The sequence below is a fragment of the Saccopteryx leptura genome, chromosome 12 (genome assembly GCF_036850995.1).
Source record: "Saccopteryx leptura isolate mSacLep1 chromosome 12, mSacLep1_pri_phased_curated, whole genome shotgun sequence".
Classification (NCBI taxonomy): domain Eukaryota; kingdom Metazoa; phylum Chordata; class Mammalia; order Chiroptera; family Emballonuridae; genus Saccopteryx; species Saccopteryx leptura.
Window position 1 is genome coordinate 13,437,904 of NC_089514.1, and position 19,385 is coordinate 13,457,288.

At 41.3% G+C, this 19,385-nt stretch overlaps 1 protein-coding gene across 2 annotated transcripts in view; it reads left to right on the plus strand.

Moving 5' to 3' along the window:
- The window catches only part of HIBADH (3-hydroxyisobutyrate dehydrogenase), a 107,849-nt gene that overhangs the window by 10,076 nt on the left and 78,388 nt on the right, over positions 1–19,385 (plus strand). For both annotated transcript variants that reach the window (XM_066354111.1, XM_066354112.1), the window contains exons 3-4: positions 5,359–5,468; positions 7,917–8,038. In XM_066354111.1, coding sequence (XP_066210208.1) covers positions 5,359–5,468; positions 7,917–8,038 — 232 coding nt within the window. The remainder of the gene's footprint in view (positions 1–5,358; positions 5,469–7,916; positions 8,039–19,385) is intronic.

A 19,385-nucleotide genomic window follows, 5' to 3' on the forward strand; every position in this document is an offset into this window, starting at 1 on the left:
CGTCTAAGACTCACTCTTGACGCTTGTCTTGGTCACGTGATACATTTATCTGTCCCACCCTAAAGGCTGGTCCATGAAAATATTTTCTGACATTAAACTGGTCTGTGGCCCAAAAAAGGTTGGGGACCACTGCACTATGCCACCACTGGTCAGGCTTTTTTTTTTTTTTAAAGCCAAATGGGATTTATTATCTCATGAGAGTTGGGGAGTGGTTTGACCCTCTGCACAGCTGAATTTGGGGCATGGATGTAGTCGGGTTTCTTTCTTTCTGCCTCTTGGCTATGCTTTCTGCAGTCAGGATCTGCCCCCTCCTCAAGGGGTAAGATGGGCACCTGCAGATCCAGGTGCAGAAGTGCTTCGGAATGATCCAGCCCTGGAGCTTTCTCCTCAAGCTCTACGTAGTAGTAAAAAAATACAACATGGGTTCTCAAGGGAATAAAAACTTTGACATGTAAATATATTTTACATCGCTGTATTTAACCAACTAACCAACTTCTTTATACCCTTCAATGTTAACCTGTTCTAATAGGGCATTTGTAATTGGTTAAATGTTATTTGTGGTCATTTCCATCTTTTAGCATCTTCTCTGAGACTATATTCCACGGTACATATTAGGCCTTTGTATATTAGAAGTCATGAATCAATAAATTGGGAATGTAGTAGTTAAAAAACAATAGGCCCTGGAACCAGATTGCCTGGGCTCAGATCTCAGCCCTACCATGTGCAGGCTGTGTGACTTCAGCCATATTATTTAACCTCACTCTACTTACATTTTCTCATCTTATAAGTGAGGTTGGCAAAGGACCTCCCTCTTAGTCCTGGAGGACCTGGCACATAGAGTGTGGGGTGCTACTACTGTTGTTACAAATCAGATGTTGTAGCTATACCATATTTCTCCCAAATCCTCACTCCCCGACCCCACACAGAGAAGCCCCCCACTGTCTTGACTGAGTCATTGCATCCAGACTGCTTTGGAAGGGAAGTGCAGACACACTTTTAAATGATGATTGATGATAGAAAGTAAAAGCGAAGTAGGAGATGGTGATTGGACAGTTTGAGAATGTATTCTGCACCATTCCTTCTGTGCCGCTTTAATTTTGCAGAAGATGCTGGGTGTTCTCTATAAGCGCTGGCACCGAGGGCATGTGACTTGTGCTTCGTGTTTATTTTCATCGTCTAGGAATTTCCTTGGGGATGCCACTATCTGTGCCAAAAGTCTCGCACTATTTCTGCATGAGTTTTCTGGTTGAACCAGGCTTAATGAGATGCTTTTTTGTCTTCTGTCTGAAAACTTGGAAAGCATCCTGTTGTTCGTGGGTTGTAAGGCTGAACGTGTCTGGTTAAGTAATTCTCTGGGGATCTAATCTGGCATCCACTCAGGTCTTGTTAAACGAGAACTTTAAAAGCCTCTTGCTGAGTGGGCTCCATCATTGTTGACCAAATGCTTCAAGATGTAGGCACAAACCGTTCTTGCCAGTTTTTTAAGTGTCATGTCATTTTCAACTAACAGTATGCTCTTCTACATGGAAAGATAAAAAACACTGAGTGGCAAGGTTAACCAAGGTCATGTTTATCTTTTTTCTTTGCACGTTTTTTCTTACTTACTCGAAAGCAGTGCTGAGCTGACTTAGGTGACTGTTTTGTCTGGAAGAGACAGTGAGATTTTTCTCTTTACATAAAGCAGCTAGTCAGCAGTTGTCTCCTTCCAGGGGATATGCGTCAAGGAGATGCGTTTCTCTTGATTACTCTGGGCCCTGAGGCCTCTCCTCTTTCTCCTCACCCAGCAAAGCAGGTATGTCTTTAATTTACCTAGTCTGCTAATCTTTGTATTGTACACCTGACAGTTATGTGTACTAGCATATAAATAAATTTAAATCCAGAGAAATTGGCTGCAAAAATCTGTAAAGATGGTAGATATTATGATTCACAAGGGAACCAATCTCCTGTAGTCAAAATTGAGATAATGGAAGGTAGAGTCATCCTAATTCATAATAGTATAAGAATGAGGCCATTGGAATTAGCAAGGGATTATTCTGGGATGGCTGTGACAATTAGAGCACAGCCATGGCTCAGAGTCAGCCAGGCCAGTGACTGTCTACGGATGTGGAAGTGTATTCGAATCCTGCTAATGCTATACATTTGTTCTGAGGAATTGTAGATGCTTCCTGTCCCATCAGCCCCCCCCCCCCCGCCCTTCTTTTAACAGAGATTGTATCTTTCTACAGCGTAAGGTTACTAAATATGAAAAGTTTCTTTGCCTAAGTTTCCTTTCTGCTTTGGAGGTAGAAACCCTTAAAGCTAACCCAAATCACTCTTCTTATTTTATAGATCCAGAAACTGAAGCCAGACAGGTTCAGTGATTTGCACAAAGTCACACATGACTTGGTGGCTGAGCTGTAACTAAACTTGAGTCTCTGGCTTCCCAAATTAGTGTTCCCTTCACTGATGCATGCTGTCTTTGCTTATCTATTCAATTAGCAAATGTAATTGAAGGGATTCTAATTAGTTTGGCTCCTAAAGGCTTCTGTGATTAGTGTCAGATGGGTAGCAAGGTTTGTTTTTTTCACCTTGCTTTTGAGTCGTGGCCAAATTTTGTCAGTCATTTATTTCAGACTCTTAAAGTCATTACATGGAAGGCCAGATGATTTGAATAGCTGGACACACATTTGTCTGTCTGTCTGTCTAGTAAACATGCCTTCTACAGTACAATTTAGAGACTTCTTATATACCAAATATGAGTTATTGGCTTTGGAGCAGTTGTGGCCAGTCCACTGGAGCCATCCCAGCTCTCACTATCATTGTGTGTTTTTTCCAGACCTGTGAGCTTTGACACTACTTCCCTGTATAATTGAGGGGTTAGCGGTCCTCTGGCAACCCGAGCATCCCAAGAAGCAGATGCTAGGGATGCAGGGGGCTGATTGGCCACCCATGTGCTTGGCAGTTGCATGAGTTGGCACTGCCAATTCATTGGCATGAGAACCTTGGAGGTGTGGGGTGCCCTTAGGTCTGTGAGGTAATTGTTGGTGCCCCTGAGGGCACCTCTGAAGGAGTTATCTAGATGGAATTCAACTTCCTTCGATGGAAGAGCCTCCCTCGATTCCGGAGAGAAAGTCTGAGGTTGATTATGAGACCTCAGGGCTTAGCACAGTCCCTGGGAGATGTGCCGTAGAAGGGAAGGCCACTGAAAGGTATGCCACCGTTTTGCATTGTGTCTGTTCATTGGGATGAGCAGGTGAGGTCCCCGTGTGACCCATGTTCTTGAGACAGTCCAGGAGTAGAGAACAATGACTCCACTTTTTCTAATTTCTTCATCAAACAGTGACTCCTACACCTTTTCTTTTTCTAATTTCTTCATCTTACTGAGCTGTGATTTTCTTGAGAGAATTTGAGCTGTTTGTGGGGAAATAGTTGCCTCTTTCTGAATCTCAGTATTTATTTGGGTGTAGGAAAGGTTTTCATTTAACTGAAGTATTTATTTATAATTGACGGAAAAAATGATCTTTTCCAGAATTATTTGTGGCAAATCCACATGATATGTAAAAATATACATGTTGAATGTGCCACATGGTAGACTCTAAAATTCTGTATTGCCTTTAGAATGAAATATTGAAAGAGAGAATCTTTTGTTTTTATTGTTTTAGGGTCTGATTATTATTGAACGTTAATGCACAAAGTGCTGGGATACATGAGTATCTGAAATTTTAAAGTATGACTTATGAAAACAATGGTAGAACCATATTTATCTAGAATTTGATTTAGAAGGTGATAATCTGTTATGGAAAACTGAAAGGTAATTACTTCTAGCTCAGAATATTTAGGTGGACACTGTGCTTGGCTTCCCATTCTTTCACTTTTCATCAACTGTGCATCCAGACGAGAGAATGTCATGTGTATTTTCACCACACGAGAGGCAGAGGCCTCCCATTCCTAAGGTGCGTCCCTGTCGCTCCATGCTTCCTAGTAGAAACCTGTCAGTTTATAACACGCATGTCGAGTCGCTCCATGCTTCCTAGTAGAAACCTGTCAGTTTATAACACGCATGTCGAGTCGCTCCATGCTTCCTAGTAGAAACCTGTCAGTTTATAACACGCATGTCGAGTCGCTCCATGCTTCCTAGTAGAAACCTGTCAGTTTATAACACGCATGTCGAGTCGCTCCATGCTTCCTAGTAGAAACCTGTCAGTTTATAACACGCATGTCGAGTCGCTCCATGCTTCCTAGTAGAAACCTGTCAGTTTATAACACGCATGTCGAGTCGCTCCATGCTTCCTAGTAGAAACCTGTCAGTTTATAACACGCGTGTCAAGCATGCCATGGAGAAATCTTCGATTATCCTCTTGATAATCTTTTGTCTTTCTCTAAAGAGAAATAGGCTTTAGAGGAGTTTTGTGACAGGTGGGGTGATGGATTCTTTCTGGTAAAGGAGAGTTTGAGTCAAAGAGTAAGCTCCGGTCTCTCCCGACCTCTTTGGCTGCCTTGCCGGCCAGGTGAGTGGAGGTGTGGATGAGGGAGAGAGCGGGGCGTCGGGGATGAGAGTGAGAGTGTGCATACCCACGCGGGCACGCACACCCACGCGGGCACGCACACCCACGCGGGCACGCACACCCACGCGGGCACGCACACCCACGTGGGCACGCGCACACACACACAGAAGACAGAGCACCTTTCCAGCGTGTGCATGGCCATCATGGAAGCAGAAATGAGGGTTGAAAGGAGAGCATACCTTGATCCCTGTTTGTCTGTCTCTCTTTCACCCATAGTTTCCACATGGGTCCTGGCAGCTGGCATTCTCAGAATCAGTGCAGGGAGTGCTCCTGCCCTTGCCCTGACCTTTAATTTTCTGAAACAGGCGGGGGTTTTCTGTTTTTTTGTTTTTTTTCCAAAGGGAGCTTGGAAGATTGGGGCCTGATCATTTTACTGGGGGATCATGCTGCCCATTGAAATCACTGGTGAATCCTTTGGTTACCAGCCCCTGTTGTACTAGAATGTGTAATGTTTTTCTTAGTGGAAGCATCTACCAAAAAGTATGCTGTTGAAGAATCCCAAGTGCGAGGAATCCATGAGAAGTGAGTCTGTTCCCAGGACTGTTGGGTTTTGCCCTTTCCCCCTCCATTCACTTCACACTTTTAAAAATAAACAGTAGATTTGATTCCACAGCAACTGCATCTGTATATGTGTAAGAAACGGACTCTATTTTAGGCAGTAAACTTTTTATTTGGTCATTTGGAAACAGGATGAGTTTTTATTCACTGTCACTGTTACCGGCATTTGTTCTATGCATAAAAAAGTAGATCCTACTTGTGCTGTAGATATTGCTTACATTTTAATTTAAATGTGCCTTTTTAATTTTTCTTAAAGGTAGTGTCTTCCCCAGCAGATGTAGCTGAAAAAGCTGACAGAATTATTACAATGTTACCCACCAGTATGAATGCAGTTGAAGTTTATTCTGGAGCAAATGGAATTCTAAAGTATGTATTTCTCAACTGTGGATATTTTCTCATATTGATAGTTCATGAGTTTCACATTTGTTAGAACTATTAAGAAATTACAGTTATGTTTATAAAAGCTTTCCATACTGTTTTCTAATTTCTTAAAAGCGAATGGTGTGGTTTCTTATTGTAAGGGGTTTGTTTTTTCACTGAAGTCAAGTATGTGACTTTTGGGAATGCTTTTTTTTTTTTTTTTGCTTCTGTTTCTTTCCTTTAACTCTTGCATTAAACTTATGCTTTCATTGGTAACATGTTTAAGAGACTTTTAAAGCTTGCATGAAATGTTACAAGCCTAATATGGTTTACAGAAATTCAGGAAAAGGTTTCTATGAAAAATAAAACCAAACATTGGAAAGAACACCATTATTTAACATTTTATTATATAATAAAAAGTTATTGTATGTCCTCTGGGTTAGTACATCTGCAGTAAGAACTTTGAGGAGTTGGAATTAAAGGTTAGCAGTTGCTCTTTAAATAAAATATAATTTAGGTCAGAGTTTCCTAGCCAGTGCCTAGCTTCCCTGGCTTTGAGGACCTTTTGGTTAATTGCGCCTATTGCCAAACCCTTGTGGTTATGTTTGGATGCCAGCGGTTGGATTCCCAACTTAGTTTTCTGGTCTTACTGGGTCCTGTTCCTGACTTGTTTTGTTGCCGATTTTCAGCAAGGAGGCAAAACAAACTGGCCCTGAGGACACATGAAGGCCTTAAAAAGAAAGGGTTTAGTTTTATAAAGCTGTACTAACATGAAGTTTGAGGTTTTTGGAAATTGAATTGCTTTGGAAAACTGACAAACTTGGAAGCAAAAGATAACTTGGATAGTAGAAAACTGATAAGGTAAATGTTTAGATTTCAGGGAAGGTTGAAAGACACTCATTTTGGACGGCGCTGTCAGGCCCATAGGCTGTGTGGTCCAAAGGTGACCTCGCTCTCTTTGTTACCCAGTCTGTTCCAATTATGGTCCTGCTTCACCTCTTCAGAAAACGTCACTAAAACTTGTGTGGACACAAATCCTCTGTCCTTTATTAAGAAAGAGGGTGGCCAACTCCCAGAGCCGTCTTGTCCAGCAGTGCTATGAAAGAGTTTGGCTTTACATTGAACTGTAATTTGCTACTCGTGGGTGGTTCTTTTTTTCCTTCTGGGCCAGGATCATTTCTCCCCCCTAGTGCGTGTGTACTCCTGAGATGATTTCCCATTTCTTAAAGTTTTAAGACCTTAAAAATATTAATAGCACAGAAGACTGGCAAACGTAATTCCTATTTTTTAGTTTGCATATATATAGTTAAACTACATATTGAGATGATCTATGTTAGAATGTGTTGTTTTGTTGTTTTGTGGAATACACACAATCATTGCATTTGGGCCAATTCCATTCATATGTCTAAAATTGTTATAAGCATTTTGTGTGCTATTTGTTGCTATAGAAAGGTTTTTTCTTTATTTAAGCAGTGGTTATCTATTTACTCCTTTAATATTTATATTTATTCAATTCCAATTTTCCAGTTGTGATTCTAATTAAATATCTCCAGTGTTAGTTTATCTGTAGCAAGGACTGTGGAAAATCATGAATTAAAGGTTAACCATAGTCCTTTAAATAAATTATAATTTAGATCAGAGTTTCCTAACCAGTTGGATTATAGATTATAAGGGAACTATTTAGGCATATAATCTGTACTTACAGTACAAACAAAAATACTTTAAGAATTCCATTTAAATATTGATGTAAAATATGTTATATGAAAAAGCTGCTTCCTCTTTTTGCCAAAGTATGTATATAAATTTACTATAAAGAACAAAAAGACTTTGTGAGATTTCCAGGTCCATTCTGGTATTTTTCTTTCTGCCTGGTTGATATTTTATTTTGTCTTTAAAAAGTTATGGTTGTTAAAGAAGACACCATCCTGAAGCAAATGGCTAAATTCCAATTGCTTATATTTATTCTACCTAGTGGAAATAATGTAGATATGTGAAACTCACAATATGGCTTTTTGAAGACAAATCATTTACTTTTAAAAGAGACCTAGCTACTTTACAAACACACATTTAAATCCTACCAAATACCTCTTTTTAAAGTAAATAGGTATTTTAAATTGCTTAAATCTTAGCTTACCTGTATTATTATGGTTAGTGTGTATTTCATCTAAAAATCATACCATGGAGTTTACTAGATTATTTTGGTTTGTTTGAAAGAGTTTCGCTGTATTTTGAGCTATAATTGACCTGCAAATGAATTTGAGATTTTGAGCAACTTCTGATAATGCTTTTAATACTAAACCAAAGATGACCTTGATACCTGGCAGCTTTTAGCAGATTCTGATTCTCTAGGTAATTACATGAAATGCTTATTCAGCATTATAAACTATAGTTTTAAAAATTTTTTAAAAAGTATACTTTAAAAAACAACAACCATATATTTATTTATTTACTTAGAAAAGTGAAGAAAGGCTCACTATTAATAGATTCCAGTACTATTGATCCTGCGGTTTCAAAAGAATTGGCCAAAGAAGTTGAGAAAATGGGAGCAGTTTTCATGGATGCCCCCGTTTCTGGTGGTAAGTGGTGTGACTAAGATACACGCACGCCAATTTCTGTTTGTCAGAAATAGTGATGAAGGTTTTGTGGTACCCAGGGTATATCCAGCTGGTTTTAGACCTGTTATAGGGATTCTCAACCCCCTCATTAAAAATAAAAACAAAATGACTTAAGTTATTTAGTGCTGTCAAAATACATTGCTTATTCTAAATTCAGATAAAAGGACATCACAATTCTGAAAAGCTGTAAATTTTTGGTCCGAATTGCTGTGGGCAAAGATAGATCAATTCCTAGAAAATTTAGCCTTTCAAAACAGATTCAAGAAATAATTAGTTTGAATAATCTTATGACTCTTTTTATATTGAATTTATTGGAGTGACATTGGTTAATAAAATTATACAGGTTTTAGGTGCATAGTTCTATAGTACATCATTTGTAGATTGTGTTATGTGTCCACGACAAGAAGTCAGGTCTTCATTCATCACCCTCAGTCTTTCCTCTGCCCTCCTCCACCTTCCCCCACCCCCTTTCCCTCCTGCAGTCCCCACACTGTGGTCTGTGTCTGTAGATTTTTTTCTTTGCTTAATCACTTCACCTTTTTTCACCCAAACCCCATAATCTTACAACTCTTAAGAAATTGAAGAAAAAGAAAAAAAGAAAAATTCATTTCATAAGGGAAACGTTAGGTCCAGATGATTTTACAGATGAATGTTACCAAAATTTCAAGGAGCAGATAAATCTCAGTTTTTTACAACTTTTTCCAGACAGTAGGAAAAAAGAGGACGTGCTTTTCAACTCATTCTGCAAGACCTACATAACTCTCGTATTTAAAGAAGACAGAAACATTATGACAGAGAAAAATGATAGGTTTATATCAGTCATGAAGATAGGAAAAAAACTTGAAAAAGTACACCAGCAAACTCAATCCAGAGAGATCAAAAACTGCAAGTGTGGTTTATCTCTTGCACGCACAGGTGGCATAATATTAGACAATCTATAAATATATTGCATCACATTAACATATTTAAAAATTATGATCATCTCAATCGGGATACAAGGAGACCCACTAATAAAATTCTCAAAGCTTATTGTTATATCAAATATTAATGGTAGGAATCTGGATATTTTGGAATGGTGGGGTTGTAGGTATTATGGTTTTTCATAATTTTTTAATTTTCCCAAAATTGTGTAATCAAATATCATATGTACATACACACACATGCATACACACACACACACACACATATAATTATAACAGTATAGCAGTAGACAGTGAAATTGCATTTTTATTCCAGTTATATTAAACTTGATTATTGGCTTTGAAATTAAGAAATAGGAAAATATATTAATTCAAATCAGCTTCTGTTTTTTCATAAAGAACTTAATGGCCTTGTAAAGGTATTTTATATATGAAACCATATGTATGTATGTATACACACACATATGTATGTGTATATGTGTATTAGTGATAGGGACAGAGAAAGGAAGGGCGAGAGATGAGGAGCATCAACTCATAGTTGCGGCACTTTTAGTTGTTCATTGACTGCTTTTCATATGTGCCTTGACAGGGCAGTGGCAGGGGACGGTTTCAGCCAAGCCAGCGACCTTGGGCTTCAAGCCAGCAATGTTTGATCTAAAGCCAGAGACTATGAGATCATGTTGATGATCCCACGCTCAAGCTGGTGAGCCTGTGCTCAAGCCGTTGACCCTAGGATTTCAAACCTGGGACCTCAGCGTGCCAGGTTGACACTCTTATCTATTGTGTCACCATTGGTCAGATGACGAACCACTTTTTGAATATAGGTGTATGTATAAAAAATTGTTAGCCCCTCTAATTGTTATATGGAATTTGGTTAAGTAGGATTTAGGTGTAAAGATTTACAGTGTGATATAGGCATTTTTTTTGTGTGATTTAAAAATTTTTTTTAGTTTAATTTTATTTTTTTAAATTTATTTGGTTGACATTGGTTAATAGTGGTATAGGTAATAGTGGTATAGGCATTTTGATCAGAAAATACTAATAAGCAGTTTTAAGCTTGATGTTGGTGTGGTTTTTTTATAGAATGGAACTAAACTGATAAATTCTTCTTTGAGTGGTTCTGTAATTGAATATCAGAATTGATATGTGCCTGACCTGTGGTGGTGCAGTGGATAGGGTGTCGATCTGGAATGCCAGAGTCACCAGTTCAAAACCCTAGGCTTGCCTGGTCATGGCACATATGAGAAACAGCTACTATGAGTTGATGCTTCCTGCTTCCCCCTCCCTTTTCTCTCTTTCTCTCTCCTCGCTCTAAAAAAAAAGAATAAAAAAATTATACATATGATCTTGTTGATCTTCTTTTGTTTTGAGAGTATAGTCTATAATTATTATTTGATAATTAAAAATATCAATTTTATTTTTAAATGTTATTCTAACTTTTAAAAAAATCCTCTTTGTGATAAAACTTTGAAATGACACTTTTGTTCCTGTAAAACCCTATTTGTAGTTTTTATTTATTTATTTATTTTTATTACTATAACTAAACAATTCCTTTTAGTCAGAACTCTTAAAGAATTTATTTTTATTTTTTATTTATTCATTTTAGAGAGGAGGGAGGGAGGGAGGGAGAGAGAGAGAGAGAGAGAAAGAAAGGGGGTAGGAGCAGGAAGCATCAACTCCCATATATGCCTTGACCAGACAAGTGCAGGGTTTTGAACTGGCAACCTCAGTGTTCCCAGGTCGACGCTTTATCCACTGCGCCACCAGAGGTCAGGCCCTATTTGTGGTTTTAAGGTGCAAAAACCGCTGATTTATTATGGTGACTACACTTGGATCTGAACTATATTATAGATTGAAAGCTTTGTATAGAGATGTTTTGTGATAACTTACTGCTTGACACATTATCATTATGTAATTTATACTAAAGGTATGTAATAGAAGCTTATACTTGTCTTCTCATAGTTATTTTTATATTTTAATATGATAGGTTATGAATGGCTTCACTTCTCTGTTAAAGTAAAATAGAGGAAGTTTTCTGTAAGTTTAATGGGCTGGTTTAAAAGTCATTACATTTTAACTAAATACAAGTAAGGAAAAGGGACCTGGGTAAAGCATGGCTTAGACAGCCATGATAGGCCCACAGTTTTATAGAAGCTCCATATTCATCAGTCTTGAAACATGGGATATTTGAGGTCATCTGAATAAACAATAAGATGTTCCTCCAATTTATCCCTTTCCCTTTATCCCTCATCTGTTTCTTATCTTAGACTTAAAAAAAATAAGTTTACATGTATTTATGTAGAGATATTGCAAATGCAGTAGTATTCTAAAAATATAAATGGGAACTTCTTATTCCGTGGTTTGCATTTAAAGGTTTTGTTTTTGCTTTTAAACCCAGTATAGGTTGTAAAGATAAATTATATAGATTCTTGAGCAAGTGATTGGTGTCTTTAGTTCAACCTTTTCTCTACTGCCTGGTAACTATTATTCTAGGAGTCAATGAAAGGAATCTTTATTGTATTATTTTACCAGCCTACAGAATAGTAGTTGAATGGTTTTTCCCAGGTTTTACGTTAATATTTAGTAGACCCATCCTGTAGTGTAGCGGCTCTCTGTACATCATTCTTATTACAAATAATACCATTTTATTTAAGTTCTAAATGACTTTTTTTAAAAAAATCAAAAGGCAAGTGTTGCTTAAACGATTACAATTATCATCCTGAAACCTGAAATTATTGTGTAACTAGATGTTCTGAACCTGTGTGGTTATCAACGTGTAGGGTAGATAGTACTTCATCAAGCACTCCGGCATGCCTCACCTGCTTCCTTCTGAAGCTGTCAAACTGGACAGCCTTACCAAAGCTCATGTTCTGTTCCATTCATAGCCATTGATCCTCTTCCTCTTGTCGAGTTTCAGCTCTTTGAGTACAAGGAGCAAGTCTCCCCTCCCCCAATTGTTTTGATTAAACGTTGAATATAGCCTGACCAGGAGGTGGCGTTGGACTGGGATGCAGAGGACCCAGGTTAGAGACCCTGAGGTCACCAGCTTGAGCGCGGGCTCAACTGGTTTGAGCAAAGCTCATCAGCTTGGACCCAAGGTCGCTGGTGTGAGCAAGGGGTTACTCGGTCTGCTGAAGGCCCACGGTCAAGGCACATATGAGAAAGCAATCAATGAACAACTAAGGTGTTGCAATGAAAAACTAATGATTGATGCTTCTCATCTCTCTCTGTTCCTGTCTGTCCCTATCTATCCCTCTCTCTGACTCACTCTCTGTCAAAATAAATAAATAATAAATAAATAAAATAAACGTTGAATATAGATACAAAACATTCATAAAGTATCCAAAGGTGATGAGCCCATATATACCCCTCTCCCAGTTTTAAGAACTAGAGCTTTGAAATTCTTGTGTGCTTCTCTCTGTCCTTTTTTTTTTCTCTCCCTGATTAGTGGGAACTGGTAACCTGAAATTTGACTCATTCCCATGCTTTTCTTTATAGTTTAACCCCGATGTTTTCATCTTTGACCAGTATTTTATTTTCTGTGGTTTGGAGCAGGGTAGAGATGGAGTCATTAATGAGCATGTTCCGTGACTCGCTCTTCCACCTCACATACCCGTGTTTCGTCCGTGGTGTTGGCATGGCCCTGGCCTGCTCTGTGCCTTCGTGAGAACTAGCCGGGGGCCTTCCTCTGTACTGACACAGCCTCAGCTAAGCAGGAGGCCCCTGGTGAGAAGGGAAAAGAACTCCTTTCTCTGGGTAGATGAAACTGGCGTCAAGGTTTGTGGTTTGGCAAACCCAGTGTGGATGGGACGTCAGCCCCTGCTGCCCACGGGGCCGATGTCTGTGCACGGTGCCCACAATGCATTATCATTACGTGGTTGTCACATGTAGTTAATTAATTTTAACTTCTCTGTGTTATTCCTCTATATAAATATATCCTTTATGTACATTTGGATTCTTTCAGTGTTTAAAGTATTCATCACATTGTTATACATTGTGTGGAAATATCTTTTTAGTTCCTGTTTCCCAGCAAATGCCTGAAACATAGTTGGTCTTCAATATATGTTGAAAAGTTTAGGTTGAGTTCAACTGGGAAGACAGCTATATGCGGCATACCGGACGAGTGGTCAAGTTCCCATTTTACCAGCGGCAGGAGTAATGCCCAGAGAGATTAAGTAACTGTTTGGTCAGTGGCAGAGTTCAAGACTGGCTTCTAGTTGAAGATTAGAAAGGCTGGACTGAAGAAACCAGTCATTAGCTCAAGCCTAAGACTGGACTTGTTTCATATTGCATTAGGAGTTAGTATTTTCTAAGAAGTTCTAATTTATTCTAAGAGGAAAATAAGAATTGCTAAATGGAAGGCTGTTCTTTAAATTATAAAATCATTTTTATTACTTGGCTAAAACAAGCTAACAGTTAATGTGGGACGTTATTAACACGAATGGCCCTTAATTTCTCACATCTCTGAATGCACAGTTTATCCACTCCTTGCATTGACTCTGGGTTTAGTCATCTGACTCGCTTTGGCTGGTGGTGTCTTAGCAAATGTTACAGAGGATAGACTTCAGAAGCACTGTGTACATTGAGTGCCCTCTGTGCTGCTGGGAACCCCTCCACTGCTGCGTAGCGCAGCCCAGACTAGCCTGCTGGAGACGAGGCTAACAGCACGCATGGGAGGGAGGCCATCTTGACCATCCAGCCGAGTCAAGTTCCCAGATGCCTACAGCTGCATTAGTGACCTCAGGCTGACGAGCAGTGAACTGTCCAGCTGTGATAGTCTAAATTGCTCACCCACAGAATTGTGAGCAGATAAAGCCACTGAATTTTGGGGCAAGTGTTATATATGTATGTAGCAGTAGAAAACCAATGGAACCAATATAGTTATTTCCATAATTATGTGGAAGTGTTTGTCACTTATTTTATTAATTAGTGTGCTAGCTGTGCTTATTTAGTACCAATGCTATAAACCCTTTGGAAGGAGAATTACTGTAATGCAGTTAGTGTAAAGGACAACTTTAATGCCAAAGCTAAGTTGCTCAAATATTTTATTATTAAGCCAGTTCAGAAAAGATTTATATCTGCTATAAATAGATAATTGACTTAATGTCTCTGTTTCTGACTACCAAGGAGAATATTTGATTAAGGATACCTGTATAGCTACCCTGGTGAGCTGATAGGATATACTTTTCTAGATATTACTAAATCTGGGTACCATGGTAAAATTTTAATAAATGTCATTTTGGTATTCTTGTGGACTGCTGGGGTTAAATAGTATGTCTAGCTTTTGATTTTTGTGCTCTTAGAATTGGGACCTTAGCAATAATTTAATTTGAGTCTGTTATTTTGTAGATGACAAATTGGGGTTGGGGTCCACAGAGGTTAAGTGACTTGTGCGACCCCCCCCCCCCCGGCTTGCTAGAATTCTACTCTCCCAACTCCATATAAGGCCCTTCCACCTTGGCCCGCGCCTCCCTTCAGTCCCATCCTGTGGTGGCCTTCTCTCTTTTGCACGGCAGTTACCTACTGTTGACCTTATTTCTGACCATTTCGCCTCCCCCAGTGGCTGCTTCTGTTTCTCTCTCGCTGCTGACAGGCACTGCCGTGGAGTGAAACCTGTGGGGGGGTGAGGGGAGCAGTTGCCTTCGTTTGCAACCCTCAGAGGTGGCTTCTAAGCTGGACTTGGAGTGGAGCAGGATTATACTGGAGAGAAGATGGGTGCAAGGATTGTTTTATGTAGCAAGACGGAGGCTGTTTTCCATGCGCTTCTGTGGTCCCACAGTGTGGTATCCACGCCATTGCAAGGGCCACTGCGTGACGCTTATGTTGATGCCTGTCTCTTCCACTAGATTCTGAGGAGGGCAGATACCATGTCTAACTCATTTCCATCTCCAGCATATATCTTCCAGTGGGAATTGAATAAAGTATGGTTGATTGAATCAAGACTCTTCTATTTTTTATATTCAAGATTAATGTTAACTATTTTGAGCCTTCCTGCAGTTCTTTCTCCTCTCAGGCTGTTCTCCAGGTTATTTATGTTCAGACTATTGACTTCTCTCTCAACTTAAACTAAGGAACTGTCTCTACTTCTTTTTTTTGTTTGTTTGTTTGTTTGTTTTTTTGTTTTGTTTTTTTTTTCATTTTTCTGAAGCTAGAAACAGGGAGAGACAGTCAGACAGACTCCCGCATGCGCCCGACCGGGATCCACCCGGCACGCCCACCAGGGGGCGATGCTCTGCCCATCCTGGGTGTCGCCATGTTGCGACCAGAGCCACTCTAGCGCCTGGGGCAAAGGCCACAGAGCCATCCCCCGCGCCCGGGCCATCTTTGCTCCAATGGAGCCTTGGCTGCGGGAGGGGAAGAGAGAGACAGAGAGGGAAAGCGCGGCGGAGGGGTGGAGAAGCAAATGGGCGCTTCTCCTGTGTGCCCTGGCCGGGAATCGAACCCGGGTCCTCCGCACGCTAGGCCGACGCTCTACCGCTGAGCCAACCGGCCAGGGCCCTCTGTCTCTACTTCTAACATCAGTCAGATAATACGTATTTACTGTGTCCAACATACTATATTTTATTATTGGATGCCGTGGGGAAGTGTGATTATGATCAAAGTGGTGAGGTTAGGATAAAACAAATAGAATAATAAGTATTCAGAACAACTTAAAGAGGAAGTCCTTACATTGGAAGTTTAGAATTAAGGAAACATACTATTAAAATGTTTTTTGAATATTTACAAAATGCAAAATAACACAGTACAGCAGTGTTCCTGTTACTTAACAACCAGAAAGGGAGCGCTCTTTAACGGTTTGGCCACAGCAACATGCTAGGCAGCACAGGTACTGTCTCTGTGCTGTATCTTGGGGGGCTATTACTACTTATTTTGACTTTTGTCTTATAGTTACCTTTATGGATTTTCAGAGTGAGGGGGTAACACCAGATTTGATTTATACACCTGATTCCAGGGCAACAGAAGGACTTTTAGTTCTGGAAATCAAATGTTTATGTTAAGATCACCTAGAAATCTCAGAGGTGATATGTATCCATGGGGAACCAATGGAATTGGAGTTAGATTTGGCAGTCCTTTAGTAAATATATATATATTTTTTTACAGAGAGAGTCAGAGAGGGATAGATAGGGACAGACAGACAGGAACGGAGAGAGATGAGAAGCATCAATCAGTTTTTCGTTGTGACACCTTAGTTGTTAATTGATTGCTTTCTCACATGTGTCTTGACCGTGGGGCTACAGCAGACCGAGTAACCCTTTGCTCAAGCCAGCAACCTTGGGTCCAAACTGGTGAGCTTTGTTCAAACCAGATGAGCCTGCGCTCAAGCTGGCGACTTCCGGGTCTCGAACCTGGGTTCTCAGCATCCCAGTTCGACGCTCTATCCACTGCGCCACCGTCTGGTCAGGTGTAAATATTCTTTTTTTTTTTTTTTTTTGTATTTTTCTGAAGTTGGAAGTGGCGAGGCAGTTAGACTCCTGCATGCGCCGGACTGGGATCCACCGGGCATGCCCACCAGGGGGTGATGCTCTGCCCATCTGGGGCTTCGCTTTGTTGCAACCAGAGCCACTCTAGCGCCTGAGGCAGAGGCCACAGAGCCATCCTCAGTGCCCGGGCCAACTTTGCTCCAATGGAGCCTTGGCTGCGGGAGAGGAAGAGAGAGACAGAGAGGAAGGAGAGGGGGAGGGGTGGAGAAGCAGATGGACGCTTCTCCTGTGTGCCCTGGCCGGGAATCGAACCCGGAACTCCTGCACGCCAGGCCGACACTCTACCACTGAGCCAACCGGCCAGGACCTAAATATTCTTTAAGTAAGGAAGAAAGGCAGTTGGTTAGTTCATATACTTCTCTTACCATATTTAGTTTCATTTTTGTGTTCTTCTGTTAATAAATTAAAAGAAATTTACCTGGATGTTAGGGAAGGCCTGGAAATTTTAGAGAAAGGAACTAAAAATGAAGGTTTTCATTTTTTCATCACTGAAATGTCTTGTACTAAAAATTATATTAATATAGTTCTTGCAAGGTTATTTACTATTTTCTGTTATAGGCTTAGCTCTTTCTGCTTGACAGCACCTTGTTGTGGGGCATGGTTCAGTCTTCGTTTCATGCAGTGAACATATATTGAATACTTTGCATGTGCTGGATATGTTCTAGGTACTAAACTTACGCTTTAAGGATATCCAGAGTCTTACCTCGCACAGCTCACAATTTAGTAGAAATAGAATAAACAAATAGACATTGGGTGTGGCCATTGGCTCAGTGGATAGAGTTGTCCTGGCACACTGGAGTTGGGGTCTGATCCTTGGTCAGGGCACATAGGAGGAGCAACCATTGGGTCAACACTCAGTGGGACCAGGCTTCTCTCCCTCTCCCTGGTCAGGGCACATAGGAGGAGCAACCACTGGGTCAACACTCAGTGGGACCAGGCTTCTCTCCCTCTCCCTGGTCAGGGCACATAGGAGGAGCAACCACTGGGGCAACACTCAGTGGGACCAGGCTTCTCTCCCTCTCCCTGGTCAGGGCACATAGGAGGAGCAACCACTGGGGCAACACTCAGTGGGACCAGGCTTCTCTCCCTCTCCCTGGTCAGGGCACATAGGAGGAGCAACCACTGGGGCAACACTCAGTGGAACCAGGCTTCTCTCCCTCTCCCTGGTCAAGGCACATAGGAGGAGCAACCACTGGGGCAACACTCAGTGGGACCAGGCTTCTTTCCCTCTCCCTGGTCAAGGCACATAGGAGGAGCAACCACTGGGGCAACACTCAGTGGAACCAGGCTTCTCTCCCTCTCCCTGGTCAGGGCACATAGGAGGAGCAACCACTGGGGCAACACTCAGTGGGACCAGGCTTCTCTCCCTCTCCCTGGTCAGGGCACATAGGAGGAGCAACCACTGGGGCAACACTCAGTGGGACCAGGCTTCTCTCCCTCTCCCTGGTCAAGGCACATAGGAGGAGCAACCACTGGGGCAACACTCAGTGGGACCAGGCTTCTCTCCCTCTCCCTGGTCAAGGCACATAGGAGGAGCAACCACTGGGGCAACACTCAGTGGAACCAGGCTTCTTTCCCTCTCCCTGGTCAGGGCACATAGGAGGAGCAACCACTGGGGCAACACTCAGTGGGACCAGGCTTCTTTCCCTCTCCCTGGTCAGGGCACATAGGAGGAGCAACCACTGGGTCAACACTCAGTGGGACCAGGCTTCTTTCCCTCTCCCTGGTCAGGGCACATAGGAGGAGCAACCACTGGGGCAACACTCAGTGAGACCAGGCTTCTTTCTCTCCCTCCTGCTTCTCCCTCCCCCCCAAGCAACCATTGAGTCAACATTCAGTGGAACCAGGCTTCTCTCCCTCTCCCTCCTGCTTCTCCCTCCCCCCTCACTTTTCCTCCGTCTCTTTCAAATCAATGGAAAAATAAAAAAACAAAAATAATTTCAATGATAAGTGCTATGAAGAAAAAATAGGCAGAATAAACCATGAAGGAGACAGAGACTAAGGGGAGCCCCTTATGCAGAGAGTGGACAGGATGTCTTCTCTGGAGAGGTGACATTTGAGCAGAGGTGTGAACGCACAGGCCAGGGAAGAGCGCTTCAGTGGAGGAAGCTGCTCTGCAGGGGCCCTGCGACACTGGACAGCCCAGTGAGTTTGTCGAACATTAATTTAAAAAAAAAAAAAAAATATATATATATATTTGCCTGACCAGGTGGTGGTGCAGTGGATAGAGCATCGGACTGGGATGTGGAGGACCCAGGTTCGAGACTCCGAGGTCACCAGCTTGAGCGTGAGCTCATCTGGTTTGAGCAAAGCTCACCAGCTTGGACTCAAGGTCGCTGGCTTGAGCAAGGGGTTACTCGGTCTGCTGTAGCCCCACAGTCAAGGCACATAAGAGAAAGCAATCAATGAACAACTAAAGTGCCACAACGAGAAACTGATGATTGATGCTTCTCATCTCTCTCTGTTCCTGTCTGTCTGTCTGTATCTATCCCCCTCTCTCTGACTCTGTCTCTGTAAAAAAAAAAAAATGTATATATATATATATAATTTATTTATTTTAGAGAAGAGAGAGAATGAGAGAGAGAAGGGTGAGGAAGGAGCAGGAAGCATCAACTTTCATAAGCCCACGGTTTTGAACTGGTCACCTCAGCATTCCAGGTCAACGCCTTTACCCATTGCGCCACCACAGGTCAGGCGGAACATTTATCTTTGTATCACTGGGACATAGCAGGTAGTTTCACTCAGAGTTTGCTATTTTAATCACCTATAAATGGCACCCCAGACATTTAAAATTATGCCTTTGTTTAGCAGTCTGTGGTTATCAAAGTAAAGCTAACTGGGCTTTTTGTAAGTTAGCCCATGACACTGGCCTTGTAACTATGAGGCCCTAATTTATCTGTGTCTTGT